This window comes from Scyliorhinus torazame, chromosome 19 (assembly GCF_047496885.1).
Source record: "Scyliorhinus torazame isolate Kashiwa2021f chromosome 19, sScyTor2.1, whole genome shotgun sequence".
NCBI lineage: Eukaryota > Metazoa > Chordata > Chondrichthyes > Carcharhiniformes > Scyliorhinidae > Scyliorhinus > Scyliorhinus torazame.
In genome coordinates this window covers 106,082,180-106,108,534 of record NC_092725.1, presented here as the reverse complement: position 1 = coordinate 106,108,534, position 26,355 = coordinate 106,082,180, and the positions used below count along the sequence as shown (strand labels likewise).

The following is a 26,355-nucleotide window of genomic DNA, read 5'->3' as shown; positions in this document are numbered from 1 at the left end:
CTACAAGCCAGCAAGCCCTGGGACACTCGGAGGTAAGACAGGAGCCAGGATGTAATTCTCAGTCAAACAACTGAACAATGTTTGCTGGGCCAGGTCTGGTATCGTTAAGTCAATAATGCTACTATGTTAAAAAGCTGTTGACTTTAAGGGGGTCAGGATTGGATTAAATAGTGAGCTGTTCGTCTAAAAGTAGAGAAGGGAATTTTTGTTAAACTAAATTAGGTACTTTTTTTTCCCCATTAAGGGGAAATTTAGAGCGGCCAATCCACCTACACTGCAGGATGGTGCAGTGGTTAGCACTGCTGCCTCACGGCACTGAGGACCCGGGTTCGATTCCGGCCCGGGGTCACTGTCCATGTGGAGTTTGCATATTCTCCCGTGTCTGCATGGGTCTCACCCCCACAACCCAAAGATGTGCAGTGTAGGTGGATTGGCCGCGCTAAATTTCCCCTTAATGGGAAAAAAAAGTAAATGAGTTGTTAACAAAAAGGGGTTCCAGATAAATAAATACACACGCACACGTTTGTCTTCACATAGAGGTACGAGGTCCACTCTGCATCAAGAAACAGCCATGCAGCCAACTGAGCTAACCAACCCTGTGCATTTATATTATAGCTTGCTTAATGCAGGTAATAAAGTGAGAAGCTAGCTGATGTTATGCACTCACCTGGTGAGTTATGAGGAAAATTTCATACACAACCGCTGTCACTGCGACACCGTACTCCAGCTGTAGTTTCTGTAACTGCAAAGGCCGAAAGCACTATTAATTAAATTCCACTGTTTAGCAGCTTCACAAACTGACCGTACAGCATCACTGCATTCAGGGGCCATACCTCCTGCCTGCATGGACGCAATCACACCTATTACTGCTCCCATCCTCAAGTCACTTTGGTCTTGGAACTCACTCAAAATATGTCAAAAGACAACCATACTGAGCCGTTTCCAACTTTCATCTGTGTACACCAGTAAGTTTCTTAGTAAATTGAATATTGTTGATCTGAAGAAACTTCAGGAACATGCCAAAGAGTGTCCGTTGTCCTAAGAAAATGAGCTCAGTGTGAGGAGCCTTCAAACCAGCACAAGGGATGGAAACCGGTCTAGCTCAGTTGGCTGAACAGCTGGCTCGTGACGCAGAGCGAGGCCAGCAGCGTGGGTTCAATTCCCGTACCAGCTGAGGTTATTCGTGAAGACCCTGTCTTCTCAACCTTGCCCCTCTCCTGAGGTGTGGTGATCCTCAGGTTAAACCACCACCCTCAAAGGGGAAAGCAGCCTATGATCATCTGGGACTAAGGCGACTTTACTTTACAATGGATGGAATCTCGTAATGAGTAATGGGGCCTGATATTATTGAACTGTTCCAGCGTTTATGTGATAGAGGAAACTCTCACATGTATAGTTTGGGACGTAACTCACCAGAGGTTTAAGATTCCCTGGTCTGTTACGCTGGGTCAGCCGATTCCAATGGATTTACTGGGAGCAGTTTTAGAATTTAAAGTGTTTTCTTTGGTTGTTAAGAATTGTTTAACCATTAAGCTATTTTCTGTGATGTTAATGCGTTTAATCCTTTGTTAAGAATAAAGTTTGTTTTATTATAAAAGATAATGGGCAGTGGAAAGACTCCTGAAGAGAAGTATCCTTTCCTCACAGTTTTACAATTTAAAAGTGCTTCTAGGTTCTTGTCCGGTACAGAGGCTCCAATTCCTTTCCATTACATTTCGAAAGGGGAATCTTTCCTACTCTTACCAGTACCATTGGTGTGTGTTGGAAGGATTTGCAAGCTGATGCCCGGCTGTTTGGCTGCATTATGGATGCACCTTCCTCTGACATCAGTTCCTGGCGTGAGACTTTGGCACAGAGCTTCTGGCTCAGAGTCAGGGACACTATCCACTGCACCACAAGAACTCCGAGGTAAGGTTTTCAGGAGCATTTCAAAGGTGGATTGGGAGAGGTTTAAAGATTGCATTTCAGAGGGTTTAGGTAGCTGAAAGTGAAGCCAATGGTGGAACAATTTTTTAAAATCGGAGATGCACAAGAGGCCAGAATTGTAGGAGTGCAGAGTTCTGATACGGCTGGAGACTATAGAGGCTTACCTCAACATCTTGAAAGCTGGCTGAAATTTCATATGCGGCTGGCATATTGATACCAACTGCATGTGATGGATTGAGAATCTGTGGTCCATTTAATAAAATCTTCAGTAAGTTCATGACAGACATATCTCTAGTAGGTGGAAACAAAAAAACACTCATTATAAAGTCTTTTCCTAAATACCCATTGTCATGCAGGATGCTAGAAGCTTCCTTCAGGTCACGTTTAATCTCCCATCATCAAGAACATATTGCCCAATTTGTCTTGTGGTGTAGGCACACCCGCAGTGCAGTTTATTCATTCATGGGATGTGGCCATTGCTGGCTGGGCCTGCATTTATTGCCCATCCCCGAGGGCATTTAAGAGTCAAGGATCAAGAGTTAGGGAGGGAGATCCAGTATTTTGACCTAGCGGCCATGAAAGAGCAGCCGATATAACTGCAAGACTCTAAGTCTTGGCGAGGATCATAATAATAATCTTTATTATTGTCACAAGTAGGCTTACATTTACACTGCAATGAAGTTACTGTGAAAATCCCGGCGGTGCCTGTTCGGGTACACTGAGGAAGAATTCAGAATATCCAATTCACCTAACAGCATGTCTTTCAGTACTTGTGGGAGGAAACAGGAGCTCCCGGAAGAAACCCATGCAGACATGGGGCGAACGTGCTGACTCTGCACAGTGACACAAGCTGGGAATCAAACACAGGTCCCTGGCGCTGTGAAGCAACAGTGCTAATCACTGTTTAACCATGTTTGATTGTGAAGCACTGCACGGTTGAATAACCATTTAGGCTGACACACAGACAGACAAAGAATAGCCAATTGGGTGAGAAACCAGGACCCTGCCAGTGTCTAATGAAACTGTACATCAAGGAAAGAAAAATTAGAATCGGAACAGAACTATTCCATATGAATAAGCAGAATGTCTTGAATGAAATGATTTACGTGAAACTTTGACATAAGCTCAACTTACTGTTGTCACAGGGTGCTGATCCACTCACTCTGGCGCAGGAGCAGGAGAGCACACTATCACTGGCTAGCATCCAGGGATACACCGACATTGTCCTGCTACTCCTTGACCATGGGGTGGGCGTCAACATTTATGACTGGGTACAGTTATATATGAGCTACTAGACTGCCTGATTTTTAAAATCTGCTGTCCTTGCCCTTCTAGATGGTAGCGATGGTGGATTTGAAAGGAGCTGTCGAAGAAGCATTGGCGAATTGCTACAGCGCATCTTGCAGATGGTACACACTGCTTCTACTACGTGTCAATGGTGGAGGGAATGCGTGTTTAAGGTGGTGGAAGGGGTATCACTCGTCGGCTGCTTTGTACTGGGTGGTGTCGAGCATCTTGAGAGCTGGAGCTGCACTCACCCAGACAATTATGGGCAGCACGGTAGCATTGTGGATAGCACAATTGCTTCACAGCTCCAGGGTCCCAGGTTCGATTCCGGCTTGGGTCACTGTCTGTGCGGAGTCTGCACATCCTCCCCGTATGTGCGTGGGTTTCCTCCGGGTGCTCCGGTTTCCTCCCACAGTCCAAAGATGTGCAGGTTAGGTGGATTGGCCATGATAAATTGCCCTTAGTGTCCAAAATTGCCCTTAGTGTTGAGTGTGGTTACTGGATTATGGGGATAGGGTGGAGGTGTTGACCTTGGGTAGGGTGCTCTTTCCAAGAGCCGGTGCAGCACCACTCCTGCAGTGATGTCCTGAGACTCAGATGGTTGACCTCCAACAAACACAACCATCTCGCTATGACTCCAACCACCTGGTTCCCATTGACACCAGTCTTGCTAGGGTTTCTTGATGCCACAGTCAAAAGTGGCATTGATGTCAAAGGCAGTCACTCTCACCTCAGGAGTTCAGCTCTTTGGTCCATGTTTGGACCAAGGCTATAATGAGGTCACGGGCTGAGTGGCAATGGCAGAACCCAAACTGTGTCATAAGCATGTTGTTTCTAGTAAGTGCCGCTTGACAGCACTGTCAATAACCCTTTCTATCACTTTACTCATGCCCAAGAGTAGACTGATGGGGCGGTAATTTGCTGGGTTGGATTTGTCCTACTTTTTGTGGACAGTACTGCCTGGACAACGTTCCACATTGTTGGTAGATGCCAGTGTTGTTACAGTACTGGAACAGCTTGGCCGAGGGTGCATCAAGTTCTGGTGCACAAGACTTCAGTATATTGCCAGAATACTGTCAAGGCCCATAGCCTTTGCAGCATCCAGTTCATTCAGCCGTTTCTTGATATCATGTGAGTGAATTAAATTGGCCAAAAACTGACACCTGGGGTCTTCAGGAGGACGAGGCCAACATGGATCATCCACTCGGCACTTCTGGCTGAAGTTCGTTACGAATGTTTCAGTGTTGGCTTTTGCACAGCTGTGCTGGGCTCTCCAATCATCGAGGATGGAGTTATTTGTGGAATCTCCTCCTCTCGCGAGTTGTTTAATTGTCCACCACCATTCCAGCCGGATGTAGCAGGACTGTAGAGCTTGAATTTGATCCGTTGGTTGTGGGATGGCCTAGCTGTGCTGCTTCCTCTATTTCGCACGGAATTGGTACTGTGTTGTAGTTGGGCCAGGTTGACACCTGATTTTTAGATATGCCTGGTGATGCTCCTAGCATGCCCTCCTGCATTCTTCGCTGATCGGGGTTGATCCCCTGGCCTGGTGCTAATGGTAGAGCGGGGGAGATGCTGGGCCATGAGGTTACAGATAGTGGTCGAGTAAAATTCTGCTGCTGATGGCCCACAGTGCTTCATGGATGCCCTTTCTTGAGTTGCTAGATCTGTTTGAAGTCTATCCCATTTAACACGGTGGTAGTGCCACACAATACGATGGAGGGTATCCTCAATGTGAAGACTAGACTTTGTCTCCACAAGGACTGTGCGATGCTTACTCCTACCGATACTGTCAGGGGGAGATACACCTATGACAGGTATTTTGGTGAGGTTGAGGTCAAGTACGTTTTTCCCTCTGGTTGGTCCCCTCGCCACCTTCCCCAGTCCTAGTCTAGCAGCTAGGACCCAGCTAGCTCGGTTTGTGGTGGTGCTACCGAGCCACTCTAGATAATGGGACATTGAAATCTCCCACCCAGACTACATTCTGTGCCCTTGCCATCTCAGAGCTTCTTCCAAGTGGTATTCAACATGGAGGAGGCATGAGCTGAGGGGTGGGACAGTGGTTGGTAATCAGCAGGAGGTTTCTTTGCCCATATTTGGCCTGATGCCATGAGACTTTATGGGGTCCAAAATCAATGTTGGGGATTCCCATGGCAACTCCCTCCCCTGGCTGTATAAGCACTGTGCTGCCACCTCTTGTGGGTCTGTCCTGTTGGTGGGACAGGACATAACTAAGGATGGTGATATCTGGGTCATTGTCCATGAGTATGACTAGTCAGGTCTGTGTGACAGCTCTCTCAATTTTGGCACAAGCCCCCAGATGTTAGCAGGAAGGACTTTACATGATTAACAGAACTGGGTGTGCTGTTGTCATTTCCAGTGTCTAGGTCAATGTCAGGTGGTCCACCTGGTTTCATGCCTTTTTAGACTCTGCAGCAGTATGATACAATGAGTGTTTAGAAGGCCATTTCAGAGGGCAGTTAAGATTCAATCACATTGCTGAAATCATATGTAGGCCAGACCAGGTAAGTATCACAGATTTCCTTCCAAAATGGCATTAGTGAACCAGATGGGTTTTTATGACAATCGCTTCCATGGACACTATTACCAAGACTATTTCTTTTCATGTTGTAAAATAAATTTAGAGTACCCAATTCATTTTTTCCAATTAAGGGGCAATTTAGTGTGGCCAATCCACCTTGCTTGCACATTTTTGGGTTGTAGGGACGAAACCCACGCAAACACGGGGAGAATGTGCAAACTCCACACGGACAGTGAGCCAGAGCCGGGACCGAACCTGGGACCTCGGCGCCGTGAGGCTGGAGGGCTAACCCGACTATTTCTTTTCATTCTAGATTTTGATTAGTTGATTTCAAATTCAGCTGCTGTGGTGGGATTGAACTTGTGTTGCCAGAACATTAGCCAGGGCCTCAGGATAGCTAGTCCAATGACATGACCACTGCACCACAACCTCGTTCATTTAGGGGCGTGTGAAGCCTTCCATCACATTTCTGACTTGTAGGTGATGTAAATTTCAAATAGGAAACTCTGTTTGAACAGGTGCTTTTGCCAATCAAGCTTTCTTCTCATTGGGTGAGAACCACTGGTACCACACGTACCGTTTAGTGTTCAGAAGAGTCAGACGTTTTGGTTCTGTTTCCGTCTCCCTGAACATGACGCCTAACGTCTCTACGATCAAAATACAAAACCTAAGCAGACAAAAGAAATCATATTTCAGTTAATATTGACATCTTCCCCTGGTGGAACACCTCCATACAGTCTGTAAGCGTGACCCTCAACTTCGACTTTGCCCGTCATTCTAATTCTTCGCTCCACTCCCACTCTGACCTCTCTGTCCTCGCCCATGTGCACTGTTCCAATTAAGCTCAACACAAAGCTCCAGTCGCAGCACCTTATCTTTCCGCTAGGCACTTTACAGTCTTCCGGCCACAACACGGAGTTCAACAATTTCAGATCATAAGCCCAAGCTGCATTTTGTCAGCCCGATGTTGGTAATAATTGTTCCATTCCCATTCGCACCTTCTTTAGACCCATCTTTCATTTTGTTACTTAGCTCACTAACACCTTCTTTTGCCTTGCGCCATTGTCCCTTTTGTTTTTTTCCTCTCCCTCACTTTTGATGCCTCTGTACTTCTTAAAACCTGATACATCTCTAACTTTTTTCCGGTTCTGTTGAGAGATCACTGACCTGAAATGTTAACTGTCTCTCTCTCTCTACGGGTGCTCCCATAACCTACCGAGTATTTTCAGCGTTTTCTACTTTTATTTCAGATTTCCAATTCTTTCCCAAGACATTATTCACAGGCACTCTGAGATCTGCAGCTGCGCTGAGCTTGGCCTATCCCTTTAAGCCCACTGCTGTACACAAAACGGGACACCGTGCTCCGGGTTCGCTCTCACCAGAGCCTTGCAGCAGGACTTTGTTATCCTGTTGCTTTACATGTTCCCTCTATTGTGAGCTTTGATTTGCAAATAAGAGTAATGGGAATTTGTTGCAAATATGGATTGGCTTCAAAAAGCTTTTGTACTGGAGCTTAAATCCAGAGAAACATGTTACTTACTGCAGGTCGTCTGCCATTTTGCGCTCATCTTGCTGGGTGCTGGGATTCTCAAACTTTGGCAAGTGCTCCTGAAGTTTGCTGATAAGAAAAGGATACAAGTCGTTTGACTGTGGACAAATCAAAACATCAAGTCTTTAGTGAAAATCTGTGGTGATATGCATCTCTGTATATACACAAGGGGTTAATGTAAATACACTACAACTAGTGGGCAGCACGGTAGCATTGTGGATAGCACAATTGCTTCACAGCTCCAGGGTCCCAGGTTCGATTCCGGCTTGGGTCACTGTCTGTGCGGAGTCTGCACATCCTCCCCGTGTGTGCGTGGGTTACCTCCGGGTGCTCCGGTTTCCTCCCACAGTCCAAAGATGTGCAGGTTAGGTGGATTGGCCATGACAAATTGCCCTTAGTGTCCAAAATTGCTCTTAGTGTTGGGTGGGGTTAATGGGTTATGGGGATAGGGTGGAGGTGTTGACCTTGGGTCGGGTGCTCTTTCCAAGAGCTGGTGCAGACTCGATGGGCTGAATGGCCTCCTTCTGCACTGTAAATTCTATGTCTATTCTATGTCTAAGTAAACACTAGAGGGAGCACCAGAGATGTCATGACACACAGACATACAACCAATGGGTCATTACAACAGGACACAACCAATGGGTAATCAGGACACCCAGAGATGGCATTACCACAAGGGGGCATTACACAACCCATATAAAAGGACAGGGCACATATGCTCTGTCTCTTTCCACAGACCCACAACTAGAGAGTACATCAGGGTTATCAGAAACATCACACCCAGCACGTGGCTTAGAGCAGACTGGTTTAGTTAGACTGAGTTACTAGAGTTAGATTAGCAGAGAGTCGAACTCATTTAAGAACTGTGTTAATAGTTCAATAAACATATTGAACTCATTACAAAGTCTGGACCTTCCTTTGTCAAAGCATACATCAAGGAAGCAGCTTATGCTACACAAAGAAGCATAACACAACATTGTGAAAATCTAGTGTTCAAACAAAAAGTAATATGCAAAATATTCCAAAACTAATATGCTCTTTTATACATCCAAGAACCAGCTATGGCTCAATTGGTCGCACAATCGTCTCAAAGAGTCAGAAGGTAACAGGTTCAAGCCCTGCTCCAGGGTCTTAAGAGACCACAAGAAGGGGCAAGCACGGTGGCGCAGTGATTCACCACTGCTGCTTCACGACGCCGAGGTCCCAGGTTCGATTCTGGGTCACTGTCTGTGTGGAGAATCTCTACGTGTTTGCGCGGGTTTCGCCCCCGCAACCCAAAGGTGTGTAGGCTAGGTGGATTGGCCACACTAAATTGTCCCTTAATTGGAAAAAATGAATTGGGTACTCTAAATTCTTTTAAAAAGAGACCACAGGAACAAGACCATGAGATATGGGACCAGAAGTGGGCTATTCGGCCCATTGAGTCTGCTCCGCCATTCAATGAGATCATGACTGATCTGAAATGATAATCCTCAACACCACTTTCCCGCCTTATCCCCATAATCCTCAATTCCCTTACTGATTAGAAATCATAGAATCAGTCTATCTCAGCTTGAACATACTTTTTAAAGATAAAAAATTTAGAGTACCCAATTATTTTTTTTTCCAATTTCCAATTGAGGGGCAATTTAGCGTGGCCAATCCACCTCCCCTGCACATCTTTGGGTTGTGGGGGTGAGACCCAAGCAGACATGGGGAGAATGTGCAAACTCCACACTGACAGTGGCCCGGGGCCAGGATCGAACTCGGGTCCTCGGTACCTTGAGACAGCAGTGATAACCACTGCGGCACCGTGCTGCTTCAGCCTTGCGCACCCTTAACGGCCCAATGTCTACAGCCCTCTGCGGTAAGGAATTCCACAGATTCACTACCCTCTGAGAAGAAATTCCTTCTCATCTCTGTCTCGAATGCGTGACCCCTTTATCTGAGGTTATGCCCTCTGGTCCTAGACTCTCCATCAAGGGGAAACACAAAAGAGTTCAAAATCAAGGCTGACACTTCAGTGGAGTATTGAGGTAGTGCAGAGGTACCAGCTTACAGATCCAGTGTTAAACCAAGGCTCCGTCTGCTCTCTCAAACGGATATACAAGATTGCAAGACACTATTTTGAAGAAGAGTAGTACAGCTATCCCTGATATCCTGAACAATATTTATCTCTTTTTAGGAAGGATGTGGAAGCTTTGGAAAAGGTGCAAAGAAGATTTACCAGGATGTTGCCTGGAATGGAGAGTAGGTCTTACGAGGAAAGGTTGAGGGTGCTAGGCCTTTTCTCATTAGAACGGAGAAGGATGAGGGGCGGCTTGATAGAGGTTTATAAGATGATCAGGGGAATAGATAGAGTAGACAGTCAGAGAAATTTCCCCCGGGTGGAACAAACCATTACAAGGGACATAAATTTAAGGTGAAAGGTGGAAGATATAGGAGGGATATCAGAGGTAGGTTCTTTACCCAGAGAGTAGTGGGGGCATGGAATGCACTGCCTGTGGAAGTAGTTGAGTCGGAAACATTAGGGACTTTCAAGCAGCTATTGGATAGGTACATGGATTACGGTAAAATGATATAGTGTAGATTTATTTGTTCTTAAGGGCAGCACGGTAGCATTGTGGATAGCACAATTGCTTCACAGCTCCAGGGTCCCAGGTTCGATTCCGGCTTGGGTCACTGTCTGTGCGGAGTCTGCACGTCCTCCCAGTGTCTGCGTGGGTTTCCTCCGGGTGCTCTGGTTTCCTCCCACAGTCCAAAGATGTGCGGGTTAGGTGAATTGGCCAATGATAAATTGCCCTTAATGTCCAAATTGCCCTTGGTGTTGGGTGGAGGTGTTGAGTTTGGGTAGGGTGCTCTTTCCAAGAGCCGGTGCAGACTCAAAGGGCCGAATGGCCTCCTTCTGCACTGTAAATTCAATGATAATCTATGATTAATCTAGGACAAAGGTTCGGCACAACATCGTGGGCCGAAGGGCCTGTTCTGTGCTGTATTTTCTATGTTCTAAGTTCTTGATCCAACATCACTGAAAAAAAACAGATCATCAGTCGGCCTGAGGGGACGTTGGCTCAGGTAGATTTAAAAGTCCCATTAAAAGACATGACAATAGACAAACAATTCAAACATTATTACCTAATTTGCAACAAATTTAAATCCTTTAAGGCATGAACACCCCACAGGAAAAAGTAGCCCAATGTGGTTACTGAGAAGATTTAAAGATAGTATTAGATCAAAGCTGGCAGTGCGTTACAGTTCACTCAGGGGCCAAGATTTTGCAGCCGTTTCCAGCGGTGGGATCTTCTGCTGAAGGTGACCCCCCTCCCCCTCTGCAGGTTTCCCCACCCAGGGACTCCGAGTTGTTGTGGCAACATGCATTTTTACATTCATGTTGTAGTCCGGAGCTATGGATAGTGAAGCTCGAGTTTCTCTCCATCATATGGTTGACTGTGAATCTCTCCCGCTCTTACCACCTGCCATTGGCGTATGTTGGAAGAATTTGCAGGTTGATACTCTCCTTAGGAGTACATTTTTCTTGGCCATCTAGTCCTGGGGTGGGACCTGAACACAGAACCGCCAACTCAGAGACAGATACACTATTCACTGCACAGCAAGACCTCTGGATGCAAAGGTAGAGGCCAAAAAGATTAGAAAGTCTGAGGATTGGGAGGATTTTAACATTCAGCAATAGATATCCAAGAAGCTGATAAGAAAAGAGAAAAGTGAATATCGGAGTCAGCTGGCAAGAGACAAAAAAGCAGATTGTAAATGTTTCAATAAGGTAAGCTAAGAGTTCTGTTATGCTGTTCCTAATAATAGATGCTAGTATTTTGCCTGTAACTGACAGTGTGGAGGGGTATAGCCATGTTGGGTAAGAACATGGCAAGGTGTAAAGTTAAGCAATTTTGTAGGGAATGTTTTTTTTTTTTTTAAAACAAGAGCCACAATTTTTTTTCTTTTCTTTTAGAAATTGAGAGTACCCAATTCTTTTTTTTCCAATTAAGGGGCAATCTAGCGTGGCCAATTCCCCCACCCTGCACATATTTGGGTTGTGGGGGCGAGACCCGCGCAAACACGGGGAGAATGTACAAACTCCACACAGACAGTGACCCAGAGCCGGGATCGAACCTGGGACCTCAGCGGCATGAGTACAACTTTTTTTCCAATGGTGAAAGGCTGGGAAAGGGGTGCCTTTGACAATGAACGACGGAAGTTAACACATCGGTGCAGGAAGCAACGAGGGAGGCAAATGAGCTCTTCTTCCCAAGGGATGGAGTACAAGAGTAAAACAAAATCTTACTACAATTAAACAGGCAATTAGTGAAAGCACCCCGGGCTTGGAAATCTGGGTGATTAAGGGCTAGGATCAGGAGAAATTTATTCACTCAAAGGGTTATGAATCTTTGGAATTCTCTACCCTATAGAGCTGTGGATGTTCACTCATTTAGCGTATTCAAGACAGAGGTCAATAGATTTTGGGTCCAAGATAACTGAGAGATATGGGACCAAACCGGAAGATGAAGTTGAGGATCAGTCATGAACTTGCTGAAAGGTGGAGTAGAATCCAAGACCAAATGGCCACTCCACTTCCTGTGTCTTAACATATTTATTTTTGTGAGAGCTTGGCTGTGCCTAAATTAGCTGGCACATTTCCTACAATTCAAATGTACTTTCTTGGCTGAAAGTGCTTTTGGATATCATGAAGTTGTAAACGGTGCTATGTAAATGCAAGGTTTTCAGTTACTTTGAAAACACACTTTTCTTTTGTTGAGCAAGGTGCAGAATTCTCACACCTGGGTACAAAGGCAAGGGCAGCTGTTGACAGTGAATAGACTTTTCGTCTCCCAGCGTTTGGGCAGAAGTGAAAAAAAATAAAATGGAAAAGAACGGCAGTGGGTGTGGTCAGCAGAGAGAAGAAGCTGGGATTCTCCGTGACTGGGATGCTGGAGGGAGATGGTCTCTAATCGAAGAGAAGCATTCCGTAGCCGTGCAAAGAACCCGGGGGGTTTGTCCTGGTTTGGCTGGCCGCTGGGGATGGACAGGACTCATTGTAAGAGGCTTTACTGCTGGAAGTGGATTTGGGGAACTCTGTAAAAACTGCCTGGAGATGGTCTCTCAAAGTTATTACTTGGCAAAACGTGAATCGGTTGGAAGCTGGGACAACTGTGGCCTGTGGCTGCAATAGCGTGGGATTTTCGGTACATTAAGAGTAAAAGGGCAAAGTCTAAAGTATAAGTTGCCACCAAAAATAGTGTTTTCATGTTACTTTTAATTTGTTTGTCACAATAAACATCTTAAAAGTTGAAACCTTGTTGGGTGATCTTTCAGTCTGTCACTGTTCGAATGTGATTTTATAAAAAAGGTTTATCAGTCTCCGTGGAGACCATAACACTGTGCACCTGTTCAAGCGATCATAGAAAGGATGCCCTGAATTCTCCTAGGGTTTTTGCTGCATGAATTCTCTACTGACCTCTCACCATAATAGATTGTCTGGTAATGTAGTTAAATTGCTGGTTGTGCAAAATTAGCTGCTGCATTTGTCTACAGAAAGTGATGGATTCAAGACTAAGTCCAGAGATTTCCAAACGAAAATCAAACCAGACACTTCAGTGCTGTACGGAGGGAGTGCTGCACTGTCGACGATGCTGTCTTTTGGCTTAGACATTGGCCAGAATTTTAAGCTCCTCCACCCAGTGGGTTCTGAGGCAGGGGGTGGGAAGAGTGTAAAATAACATGGACACGATTCCCTCCGGGATCCCGCCTGCCTCGACCTAGACAATATTTTATGGTGGGGGAGCCAGGGCATCGCCCGTCCTTGCGCTTAATAAAGCCCTCACGTGGCCACTTAAGGGCCTTTTCCCAAACATCCGCAATTTTTAAGCTGGCGAATGCCATATGACCGAGGGTGGGAAACTGAAAAGGTTCTCACCTTCGATCTTAGGCGGGAAAGAAGGGGGCGTGGGCATCTCAACTTCAAGGCCCCTACAGATTGTGAGCGCTCTTCCGTCAGGGACCTGGGAGCTCGGCGCCCCCCAACTCTCGGGTATCTCTTACCCCCCCTTATATGAAGTGCGGTACAGGGAGGTGCAATGCTGCAGTGCCTCTACCGACCACTGGAGCACCGTGTCTGGAGGACTGCAGAGCTCTCCATTGACTCTCATGATGACAGGTGCTGAGTGCTCGCTATCCTGAAAATTAAAGTCGTGTCCAAATCTGCTCCCCCACGTGGATATAAAAGATCTCATGGAGCGATCTTGAGTAGGGGAGTTATCCCTTGTATCCTGACCAATGTTTAGTCCTCAGTCAACAATTGGGAAGTATGGAGTGAGGCACTGCACAATTGGGGAGTATGGAGTATGCGAAGGGTAAACGGGACCTCCTCTTGTGCAAGGATGAGCCTGATACAGTTTAAGGTGGTGCACAGAGTGCATATGACTCGGGCGAGAATGAGTGGGTTCTTTCAGGGGGTAGCAGATGAATGTGAGAGGTGTGGGCGGGGGCCAGCGAATCATGCGCACATGTTTTAGGGTTGTGAAAAATAGGGGGACCCTTTGGTGGCGATATTTGGGGTTTCAGAGATTGGGGGGGGGGGGGGGTGAAAAAGGAGAAAAATCTGTATAAACTGTATAGTTGATTGTTGGGAAGAATGTTTCCCGGGGTGTTTATTTGCTGTAACCTACTTTGATACAAGTTTGAATAAAATGCATTTATTCCTCAGTCAATATCACTTAATAAAAAAGGATTATCTCTTCATCCTCGTATTGGTGTTCGTGGGATCTTGCTGTGTGCAAATTAACTGTGGTCATTTCCTACTGCTATTTCCAATGACTACTGTGAAGAATGGAGGGTTTTAGGAATATTGGATTTTAAGCATTGATAAATTTAAGGGTTTAAAGTTTGGGGTTATAGTGTGTTTGACTGCAGTGTTCGGTATTCAAAAAATGATTTTGTTTTGCAGGGCCTGGGGGATTTTAGGAGCCAGTAGGTTAAATTTACTGGAGGAATGTGTTTCTCAGTCTGGGTTCATGCACTGTGACTCGACTGGGGGAAGTACCTGGGGAGTTATTGGTTCATTTGTTTTTCAGCTTGGGGCGATTATGTCATTGCTGGGTAGAACTAAGGAATTCAGAGAGAGATTTTGAGAAAGCTTTGGAAAAGAATTGATGTCTGACATGGAGTCCACAATTCTCTCACAGTAGAAAAAGATATTTTAAAAAGAGTAATTTAAAAAAATAAGTTTAGAGGATCCATTTAGGAACAATTTAGTGTGGCCAAGCCACCTACACTGCGTATCATTTGGGTTGTGGGGATGAGATCCAAACGGGGCCGGGATCAATCCCGGGTCCTCAGCGGCGTGAGGCAGCAGGGCTAACCACTGCGCCACCGTCCCGCCCAAAAAAGCGTAATAACATTTAAAGCATAGCAGTCTTGTCTGAGGAAAAGGGAAAAGCTCAAAACACGCCGGTGAACCAGCTTTTTGAAGATATTCAGCCAGAGTCTGAAGGGGATCTAACAGGAGCCAAATCTGTTCTGTGAAGCAAGTATTACTCTATGCCGTGCTGATTTTAAGATGGATTGAGAGCTGTAGTGTATTTTCTTGTTATTTAATGGTGAATTGAGTAGTAGGGTCGAAGGGTAATGTTATTTTCAGGTGTGAAGTTAGAGCTTGATATTCATAATAAAGCTTTGTTTTTAAAAATACCAAATCCCATTTCTTCATGCAATCACTCCTGAAGTGAATCATTCTTTCTGCACAGTCTTACAAAGTTAACTAAAATATTGGGGTTTCGGTCCAGTATCCTGTCCACTGTTGGGGTCTGGTCTGGGATCGTAATACTACCCATTGGTTGTAAAGTGCTTTGGCTCATCCTCAGGTCACAGAAGACATTAAATAGACCCACGTTCTTTCTCTAAAAGGCAGTGGTGACTGCACCAGATAATCTGTTGGTTCTGAAATGCAGTAGGAAATCCTGAGGATTTGAAAGACAGAATGCATAATAAGAATGTATTTTTATGAATCATTGTTGGTTTTCTTTCATCTACAGAAGATGATGTTTAACCAAATTGGGGCGGGGAGGCAAGGGGGGGGGGGGGTTCATATGAGGTACTTTTGCTGACAGCTAAAGTGGCCAAATCGTGATAGTCTGGTTCTGTCACAAGTTCTGCATACGAGGTGGTTACTAGGTATGACACTGGGTTGTTGTTTTCAGTGTTGGCACCTGTCACCAATCCGCTGTAGCCACCGATTGTCATGGTGACGCAAGCCAGCCCACAGCCGATGCTGCCATTTCCCCATTGTCAGCTAGTGACTCCCAGATGTGAAAATCGATGTTTAGGACTTTAAAGAAGAAACTGGTTCATTAATATATGAACGCTCCAGCATTCTCCCCGTATCTGCGTGGGTTTCACCCCCACAACCCAAAGATGTGCAGGTTAGGTGGGTTGGCCACACTAAATTGCCCCTTAATTGGAAAAAGAAATAATTGGGTACTCTAAAATGTTTTTAAAATTAACGCCCCAGAATTATAGAATGATAAAGCACTGGAGTTGGCCATTCGATCCCTCCTGCACGTGCCAGCTCTCTTAAAATATTATTGAATCTGCTTCCACCACCTTTTCTGTCATTGAGTTCTAGATTGTAACGAATCGTTGTGTAAAAATATAGGGCGCTATCTCCCCCCCCCCCCCCCCCCCCCACGCCGGGTGGGAGAATCGCCGGTGCGCCGCGCAAATCGCACCACGCTGCCCCGACCCCCGCACGCGATTCTCCCACCCCCCGGAAACCAGCGGCGGTGATTCTCCGGCCCGGATGGGCCGAGCGGCCGCTACGACACGACAGGTTCCCGCCGGTGCCGTCCACCCCTGGTCGCTGCCGGCGAGAACTCTGCGGGAACGCGGGGGGCTCCTTCACCGGGGTGGCCTCCGATGGGGTCTGGCCTGCGATCGGGCCCCACCGATTGGCGGGCCGGCCTCTCCCCCCGCCCCCCGGGCCTATCTCCTTCCGCACGCGGCCCCAGAACACTGGCCCCATGTTGGTATGGGGCCGGCGTGCGTAATGTAGCCAGTTAAAATGGCTAACTCCCGATTAGAATGGCCAAACCCCCATTTAAAATCTGCTGACCTTCTACAACAGCCGCGAGAACCGTAAGTCTTACTCCAACGCTCGCTACGAGATAGGCACTCCTGACTATCGACCTGTACCCGCTTTGAATCCCGCAGGCTCAGAACCCATACGAAAGGCCATTCGTTTCCCTGACCTGGTGGGCCATTTACAAAGTTAAATATTGGCCTGTTAGTTGTAGGAAGTAGCTTAGAAGTAGAATTAATGTATAAGTATTGATTACTGTAATAAATGTGCGTTGATTAACTCTTACTAAGTGGTGTGTTGGATTACTGATCATTACTCGGACTTGAATCACATGGCGGTATCAGAAAGATACCTGGCGACTCAAGAGCAAAGGTGATAGAACAAGAGCAATTAAACTAAGGCTAAAACGAGCAACAGTAAGACGTTCCCCGCGCATGCGCAGGTTGGCGCGGCGCCCATTTGGCCTCCTGTGGGGGCCAGAATAGGTCGTGCCCTGGCCCTGTTCGCGCCATTGTGAAACGCGACGGCGTTCACGACGCCGCGAACACTTGGCCTCCATATCGGAGAATCGCCCCCATAATTCCTCATGCTGCCCCTTGCCAGTCATGTTCTGCCTGTCCCCTCTGGTTACCAACCCTTTTGCCACTAGAAACAGATTTTTCCTTATTTATGCCATCAAAACCCTTCAAGACTTTAAGCACTTCTGTTAAATCGTCCCATAACTAGTATCTCTAGTCTTCCCATGTAATAGAAATCTTTCATCCTTCGGAGGACATGGACTAACGGGTTTCATGGGCAGACACCTGGCAAATGAAGTTTGGTGCTGATAATTGGGACGACAATTCAGTCGGAAGAATATGGGTGTGGTGAAGTGGGGGGAGGAGAAGCAAAGTAAATTAAATAGTGGAAATTTAAAGGGGGTGCAAAAACAGCGAGTCCTGGGCAGGGGGTGGAGGTTAGTCTCATGAGCCGCTGAAGGGGGCAGGGTAAATTGAGAGGACTGTTTAAAAAAAAGACATATGGGACCATTGGCTTTACAAACCGAACAGAAGGTGGGAGGCGACAGGAGAGGCTTACCTTCCAGAAGAGCTTTTTAATGGTGAAGTTCCTGCGAGCTGCTGTTTTCAGCTCCTGTACCAGGGAGAAGCTCCGCTCCAGTAGATTATTGCCGTGCAGTAGCTCTACGCTCAGTTGACTGAACAGCTTATTTATTTCCTCTGAACTGGCACAACACAGGTCGGGTTCATCATAGAGTGCACAGAAAGCTCTCAATATATATATAAATCCAGTCAATTTAACATCTAGCAAAGGTAATGCGTTATCTTAAGGGGAGACACAGATATAATCTTGCAACAAGGAATTCAATTGAAAATGTCAGGCACTTTGTTGTATTTTATCTATAAAGGTTATATTATGTAACCTTATGAATAATTGTACTGTTCACTCGACTGATTCCTGGGATGAAGGGATTGTCTTATGAGGAAAGGTTGGACAGGTTAGGCCTGTGTCCATTGGAGTTTAGAAGAATGAGAGGTGCTCTTATTGAAACATAAGATCCTGAGGGGGCTTGACAGAGTGAATGCTGTAAAGATGTTTCCCCTTGTGGGAGAGACTAGAACTAGGGGACACTTAAAAGAGGTTTCCCCGACTTGCAGTTGCGGCTATGCGGAGCTAAGCCGCACGATTCGGCAGCTCCCGCGATCACAGACTTTTGGGCTCGTTAGAGGAACCCCAACGGAATTTTTTTCTAAGACAACCCGTGGGGAAGGGAAGAGAGAGGTCCCCCTTCAACTTTTATGGACCGGACCAGAAGTGAAACGGCCAAAAAAGCGGCATTGGAGCAGCGGGAAAAGCAAAATGGCGACGGCCGGGGACAAAGCGGAGTGCGGGCCGGAGCTGCAGGAGTTCATCAAGCGCTGCTTCGAGGAGCTGCGGAAGGAGATGCTAGCGCCTATGCTGTCGGCAATTGAAGGACTAGGGATGACCCAGAAGGCCCACGAGGTAAAGATCCAGGAGGTACAGAAAAGAGTGAGTGAGAATGAGGACGAGATCTTGGGCCTGGCGGTGAGAGTGGAGCAGCACGAGGCGCTACACAAGAGGTGGGCGGGAAGACTCGAAGACCTGGAGAACAGGTCGAGGAGAAAGAACCTGCGGATCCTGGGTCTCCCTGAAGGAGTGGAGGGGGCCGATGCCGGGGCATACGCGAGCACGATGCTCGGACGATGATGGGCGCGGAGGCGCCTTCGAGGTTGCTGGAGCTGGATGGGGCACACCGCGTGCTGGCGAGGAGGCCCAAGGCAAATGAGCCGCCAAGGGCGATGGTGGTGAGATTTCACCGGTTCACGGACAGAGAGAGGGTCCTGAAATGGGCCAAGAAGGAGCGGAGCAGCAAGTGGGACAATGCAGAGATCCGAATATACCCGGACTGGAGCACGGAGGTTGCAAAGCGGAGAGCGGGTTTCAACCGGGCCAAGGCGGTGTTGCACCGGAAAGGAGTGAGATTCGGAATGCTGCAGCCAGCGCGACTGTGGCTCACACACAAGGACCAACACTATTATTTTGAAACGCCTGAAGCGTGGACCTTCATACAAACCGAAAAGTTGGACTCAAACTGAGGGTTTGTGAGGGTGGGGGGGGGGGATGTTTGAGGTTTGATGTGTGATGGTTGTTGTATATAGGGGGTCAATCACGCGCAGGAAATGTTACATGGGCTGGGGGAGAGAGACGACAAGGCCGCGACAGGAGCTGCGCCAGAGGGGGCGGGGTAGGCTTCGGAAAGCGCGGGGTTTTTCCCGCGCGAGGGAAGAAAGGCGGGAAGGGGAATGGAGGAACGCATACTGATTGGTACACTCCCACACGGGGTGGCGTGGACTGGACGGCAGGAGAAGCCGGGGTCAGCTGACCTACGGGAGTGATATGGGGGAGCAAAAAAGCTAGACAGGGATCTGGCGGGAGGGGCGAAAAAGGTTGCTGCTGCACTGGCTGAAAGGGAATGGGACACAGAAGAGGTGGTCGGGGCGGGGGTCCCCCGGCTGGGGGACTGGAGGGTGAGGGTGGCGTGGACTGGACGCAAAGAATATAAGGGTGGCAATATTGGTGGGGAAGCGGGTGTCATTTGAGGCCAAGACTATCGTAGTGGATAACGGAGGGCGATATGTGATGGTGAGCGGTAGGTTGCAGGGGACGTGGGTGGTGTTGGTAAACGTATACGCCCCGAACTGGGAAGATGCTGGATTCATGAAGCGCATGTTGGGGCGCATTCCGGACCTGGAGATAGGAGGCCTGATAATGGGTGGGGACTTCAATACAGTGTTGGACCCAGCACTGGACCGCTCCACATCAAGGACTGGAAAGAGGCCGGCGGCGGCCAAGGTGCTTAGGGGGTTTATGGGTCAGATGGGGGGAGTGGACCCATGGAGGTTTGCTAGGCCGCAGGCCAGGGAATTTTCTTTTTTCTCCCACGTGCACAAAGCCTACTCCCGGATAGATTTCTTTGTTGTGGGCAGGGCGCTCATCCAGAGGGTGGAGGGGACGGAGTATTCGGCCATAGCCGTTTCGGATCACGCCCCGCACTGGGTGGAACTGGAGCTGGGAGAGGAGAGGGACCAACGCCCATTGTGGCGGCTGGATGTGGGACTGCTGGCAGATGAGGTGGTGTGTGGGAAGGTGAGGGGGTGCATCGAAAGGTACTTGGAGGCCAACGACAACGGGGAGGTGCGGGTGGGGGTGGTATGGGAGGCGTTGAAGGCGGTGATCAGGGGAGAGCTAATCTCCATCAGGGCTCATTAGGGAGAAGGCAGAGGGCATGGAAAGGGAGAGGTTAGTGGGGGAGATTTTGAGAGTGGACAGGAGATACGCAGAGGCCCCGGAGGAAAGATTACTTGGGGAAAGACGGCTCCAGACGGAGTTTGACGTGTTGACCACAGGGAAGGCAGAGGCACAGTGGAGGAAGGCGCAGGGGGTGACCTACGAGTATGGGGAAAAGGCTAGTCGGATGCTGGCATACCAGTTCCGTAAGAGGATGGCAGCGAGGGAAATAGGGGAAGTCAAAGATGGAAGGGGAGCCACGGTGCGGAGTGCGACGAAAATAAACGAGGTATTCAAGGCCTTCTATGAAGAGCTGTACAGGTCCCAGCCCCCAGCGGGGGAAGAGGGGATGAGACGATTCCTAGACCAACTGAGATTCGCGAGGGTGGAGGAGCAAGAGGTGGCTGGTTTGGGGGCACCAATTGGGTTGGAGGAGCTGAGCAAGGGTTTGGGGAGCATGCAGGCGGGGAAGGCCCTGGGACCGGATGGGTTCCCGGTGGGGTTCTACAGGAAGTACGTAGACTTGTTGGCCCCACTACTAGTGAGGACCTTTAATGAGGCAAGAGAGCAGGGGACCCTGCCCCCGACAATGTCGGAAGCGACGATTTCTTTGATCCTAAAGCGGGACAAGGACCCACTGCAATGTGGATCGTACAGGCCGATCTCGCTCCTCAATGTGGATGCTAAGTTGCTGGCAAAAGTGCTGGCCACGAGGATTGAGGACTGTGTCCCGGGGGTGATCCACGAGGACCAGACGGGATTCGTAAAGGGCAGGCAATTAAACACCAATGTGCGGCGGCTCTTAAACGTGATAATGATGCCATCAGAGGAGGGAGAGGCGGAGATAGTGGCAGATATGGACGCGGAGAAGGCCTTTGACCGAGTAGAGTGTGAGTACCTCTGGGAGGTGCTGCGTAGGTTTGGGTTCGGGGGAGGGTTTATCAGTTGGGTTAAGCTCCTTTACCGAGCCCCGGTGGCGAGTGTAGTGACGAACCGCCGGAGGTCGGAGTACTTTCGGCTGTACCGAGGGACGAGGCAGAGGTGCCCCCTGTCCCCCCTGTTGTTTGCATTGGCGATCGAACCCTTGGCCATGTCATTGAGGGAGTCTAGGAAATGGAGGGGGGTGGTCCGAGGGGGAGAAGAGCATCGGGTGTCACTTTATGCGGATGACCTGTTGCTGTATGTGGCGGATCCAATGGAGGGGATGGTGGAGGTCATGCAGACTCTAAGGGAGTTTGGGGAGTTTTCAGGCTATAAGCTCAATGTAGGGAAGAGTGAGCTCTTTGTACTACAGGCAGGGGACCAAGAAAGAGGGATAGGGGATCTATCGCTGAGGAGGGCGGAGGGGAGCTTTCGGTACCTGGGGATCCAGATAGTCAGGAGTTGGGGGGCCCTACATAAACTGAATCTGACGAGGTTGGTGGAGCAAATGGAGGAGGACTTCAAAAGATGGGACATGTTACCGCTCTCGCTAGCGGGTAGAGTGCAGTCGGTCAAAATGGTGGTCCTTCCGAGGTTTCTGTTTGTGTTTCAGTGCCTTCCCATCGTGATCACCAAGGCCTTTTTTAAGAGAGTAGGTAGGAGTATTATGGGGTTTGTGTGGGCGAATAGGACCCCGAGGGTAAGGAGAGGGTTCCTGGAACGCAGTAGGGACCGAGGAGGGTTGGCGCTGCCAAACCTAGGGAGCTACTACTGGGCAGCAAATGTGGCGATGATCCGCAAGTGGGCGATGGAGGGAGAGGGGGCGGCATGGAAGAGGATGGAGATGGCGTCCTGTAAAGGAACGAGCCTGGGGGCGTTGGTGACGGCACCGCTGCCGCTTTCGCCGACAAGGTACACCACGAGCCTGGTGGTGGTGGCAACGCTAAGGATCTGGGGCCAGTGGAAACGGCACAGGGGTGCAATGGGAGCCTCGGTGTGGTCCCCGATCAGGGGTCACCACCGGTTTGTCCCGGGGAGGATGGACGGGAGGTTTCAGAGTTGGCATCGGGCGGGGATTAGAAGAATGGGGGACCTGTTCATTGACGGGACGTTTGCGAGCCTAGGGGCACTGGAGGAGAAGTTTGAGATACCCCCGGGAAATGCTTTTAGATATATGCAGGTGAGGGCGTTTGTGAGGCGACAGGTGAAGGAATTCCCGTTGCTCCCGGCACAAGAAATTCAAGACAGGGTGATCTCGGGTGTATGGGTCGGGGAGGGCAAGGTGTTGGCAATATGCCAGGAGATGAAAGAAGAGGGGGAAGCGCTGGTAGAGGAGCTGAAGTTTAAATGGGAGGAGGAGCTGGGGGAGGAGATTGAGGAAGGTCTGTGGGCTGATGCCCTAGGTAGGGTTAATTCCTCCTCCTCGTGTGCCAGGCTCAGCCTGATACAATTTAAGGTGGTTCACAGAGCGCACTTGACAGGGGAGAGGTTGAGTAGGTTCTTTGGGGTAGAGGACAGATGTGGAAGGTGCTCATGGAGCCCGGCGAACCATCTTCATATGTCTTGGTCATACCCGGCACTGGAGGGGTTCTGGAGAGGAGTGGCGAGAACAATATCTCAGGTGGTGAAAGTCCGGGTCAAGCCAAGCTGGGGGCTAGCAATACTTGGAGTAGTGGACGAGCCGGGAGTGCAGGAGGCGAAAGAGGCCGGCATTCTGGCCTTTGCGTCCCTAGTAGCCCGGCGAAGGATCTTGCTAATGTGGAAGGAGGTGAAGCCCCCCAGCCTGGAGGCCTGGATAAACGACATGGCTGGGTTCATAAAGCTGGAGAGGATTAAGTTTGCCTTGAGAGGGTCTGTGCAGGGGTTCTACAGGCGGTGGCAGCCGTTCCTAGACTATCTTGCGGAGCGTTAGAGGAAGGCCGGTCAGCAGCAGCAGCAACCTGAGGGAGGGGGGGGGGGGGGGGGGGGGGGGCTTGCCTGGGAGGGTGGATGAGCAAGAGGTAACATGAAGGATTGGGGAAACTGGCACGTGCGGGAGAGAGCCAGTGTACAAAACTCTGTAAACATATCATTTTACCATGTATATATCTTGCTCTGTGCGATTTCGTGTTATTTTGTTACCGGGGGGGGGGGGGGGTTATTGTTTGTAAGGGTGAGAAATTGTGTTAAAAAACTTTAATAAATATATTTTTAAAAAAGAAAAGAGGTTTCCCATTTCAGATGGAGATTCGGAGGAGAATTACAGTTCTCTCAGAGGATTGTGAATCTATGGAACTCTCTTCCCGGAGGGTGGCGGAGGCAAGGATATTGAGTATTTTTAAGGCAGCGGCAGATGAATTTTCTTTTTTTTTAAATTTAGAGTACCCAATTCAATTTTTTCCAATTAAGGGGAAATTTAACAGGGCCAATTCACCTACCCTGCACATCTTATTGGGTTGTGGGGGTGATGTGCAAACTCCACACGGACAGTGACCCGGGGCCGGGATCGAACCTGGGTCCTCAGTGCCGTGAGGGAAAAGTGCTAACCACTGCGTTCTCGACGAACAAGGGAGTCAAAGATTATCGGGGTCAGGCAGGAATGTGAAGTTGAGGCCACAGTCAGATCAGCCATGATCTTATTGAATGGAAGGGCGGGCTCGAGGGGCCAAGTGGCCTACTCCTGCTCCTAATTTATATGTCTGAATGTTCCTGTTTCTCCAAAAATACACAGTTCTGGTTAGACGAATAATTGAAGGCTAAAGATCCCTTGCGAATCCCTGGAGTGTTGGAATCTAAAAACCTATAAATAAACCATTTAGCTCGATCTCTCCCCAATGTGATTTGTGATCTAATGGCTGTGTTCAACTCCTCACCACCACCACCACCTCCTAAGGCTTTCCACTCTTCAAACATCTGTCTTGATAAACCCAATGGTGTGATATGTGTATGTTTCTGTAGGTGGTGTCGTGCCAACAGCAGTCCATTTTAGTACACAATTTTAAATTCAAATTTCAAACCTTAATTTGTATTTTAAGTTATGGTGACAGAAATGATTAGGGAATACCACAAAGTCAATGCCACTATATCATATTACATCAGATGGATGTGTTTTTCACAACCACGCCGGTGTTAGACCATAAGCCCCAGGAGAAACAGGCCATTCAGCCCATCGTGTCTGCTCCGCCATTTTTGATATAATAATCCTCAACTCCACTTTCCTGCCTTATCCCCATAATCCCTGCTACCCTTACTGATTAAAAATCTATGTATCTCAGCTTTGAACATACTTGACGGCCCAGTCTCCACAACCCTCTGCGGTAAAGAATTCCACAAATACACTTACCCTCAGAAAAGAAATACCTCATCATCTTGGTCTTAAATGGGCGACCCTTTACTCTAAGGTCATGCCCTCTGGTCCTAGACTCTCCAACCTCTCAAGGGGAAACAACCTCTCAACCCAGTCAAATCCCCTGAGAATCCTATATGGATCAATAAGGTCGCTTCTCATTCTTCTAAACCCAATGAGTACAGGCCCAGCCGACTGAACTTCTCTCTCCTCAGGAACAAGTCCCTCCATGCCTAGGATCAAGTTCGTGAACCTTCTCTAGACTGCCTCCAATGCCAGCATATCCTTCCTTAGATAAGGGGACCAAAACTTTTCACACTATTCCAGGTCTTTAATGCACAACAGTTAATTTGATAATGAGTTCTTCCATGCTTCCACAATACAGGAATGGAGGGCAGCATCATGTTACTGGACTAGTAACCAAGAGTCTTCGACTAATGCTCCACAAATACAAGTTCAAATTCCACCATGACAGCTGGGGCAATGTAAACTCAATAAATCTCAAATAAAATGGTTGTCTCATTAATAATGATCATGAACTACCAGATTGTTGCAAAAACGCTTCTAGTTCACGAATGTCCTTCAGGGGAGAAAATCCGGTTTGTGATTTCAGACCCACAGCAAAGTGGTTGACTCTTATTCACCCCTCTCAAATGGCCTCACAAATCACTTAGTTGCATCAAACTGCTGTACCCACATGGACTGCAGTGACTCGCAAAGGCAGCGCACCACCGGCACCTCGGGGGTAATTAGGGAGGGGCAATAAATGCTGGCCTAGCCAGCGATGCCCCCGTCGCAAGACCAGACAAAAACAAAAAGTGTTGATGAAATATCCCAGCCAAAAGATCCCAGCCTTTCAGAATCTGACCAACATGGCCGCACATTGCAAGCACCTTTGGGCATTTATTTCAGATCAATTCAGGTTTTATTATTTTGTCTTTTCCAAACTCCAGAAATCAGAGAGGAGGCGTGGGACAGAAGTTACCTGTGTGACTTTGGACCTCGAGCAGGAGATAGAGGTGCACTTACTCTCGCATACGCTGGGTCCTGCATTAGTGTCGACTGCTGCAAAGAATGTTAAAGGAAAACCAAACATTAACAAAGCTGAACGTGAAGCACAGGCATCAAACACTGGACCCCCGCTTGTACTTACAATCATATAATTGTTCCACGCACTTTTTAAATGGAGAAATATTAGAGAGGACATAGAAATAATGTAGAGGTGAAGTTCAGACTCTTGTTGCTTGAATTGTCCTGTTATCCTCTTGTCTGATTCTGGGGCGGCATTGCTTGAATCAGATCGGTGTTCCTTACTGTTTCTGTGCCAGATGTAAGGACTGGGTGCCAATTGTTCCATTGATACTGAGCTATAAGAGGATGTTCTCAGTGCAGGTATAGTTGTTGTAGTTTCTTTCGGAGGGACTGGCAGTGGTCGGGCGTTTGGAGGTGTAGATAGAGAACACTCCGCATTAAGCTGATCAGACAGTTTCAAATTCTTCAAGGCGGAGGTAGGGATGGTAGCGGATTGCTCCAGTGTGGAATGTGGCTCCCCCGACTCTGCTGCAAGTTCCCTGAATGGAGAAAACACAAAGATGAATTTGAACAGGAAGAAGCACAGGAAACAGGAGAAGGCCATTCAGCCTCTTGAGCCTATATGTCACTCATGGCTGATCTGTACCTTAACTCCCTTTATTTGCTTTTGTTCCATGTCCATTAATACCTTCAGCTAACAGAAATCTAACATTCTCAATTTTGACATTTTCGATTGAGCCCAACAACTTTTTGGGAAAGGATTTTAATTATTGAGCAAGCGAAGCAGTGCTTTCTGGATGGCCTATCTCGAAACTTAAGGATATTCCACCTTGATCTATTATTTTTAAAATTTAGAGTACCCAATTCTTTTCTTTTCCAATTGAGGGGCAATTTAGCGT

At 48.0% G+C, this 26,355-nt stretch overlaps 1 protein-coding gene across 4 annotated transcripts in view; it reads right to left on the bottom strand.

Annotated features, from left to right (window-relative positions):
- c19h12orf56 (chromosome 19 C12orf56 homolog) overlaps window positions 1-26,355 on the bottom strand; it is a 102,823-nt gene that overhangs the window by 32,450 nt on the left and 44,018 nt on the right. For 3 of the 4 annotated variants that reach the window (XM_072485004.1, XM_072485005.1, XM_072485006.1), the window contains exons 4-10: window positions 25,578-25,995; window positions 25,410-25,489; window positions 17,449-17,593; window positions 7,296-7,402; window positions 6,333-6,422; window positions 2,091-2,217; window positions 668-742 (exon numbers count right to left, since the gene is read on the bottom strand). In XM_072485004.1, coding sequence (XP_072341105.1) covers window positions 668-742; window positions 2,091-2,217; window positions 6,333-6,422; window positions 7,296-7,402; window positions 17,449-17,593; window positions 25,410-25,489; window positions 25,578-25,995 — 1,042 coding nt within the window. The remainder of the gene's footprint in view (window positions 1-667; window positions 743-2,090; window positions 2,218-6,332; window positions 6,423-7,295; window positions 7,403-17,448; window positions 17,594-25,409; window positions 25,490-25,577; window positions 25,996-26,355) is intronic. The other variant, XM_072485007.1, reaches the window with a different exon arrangement.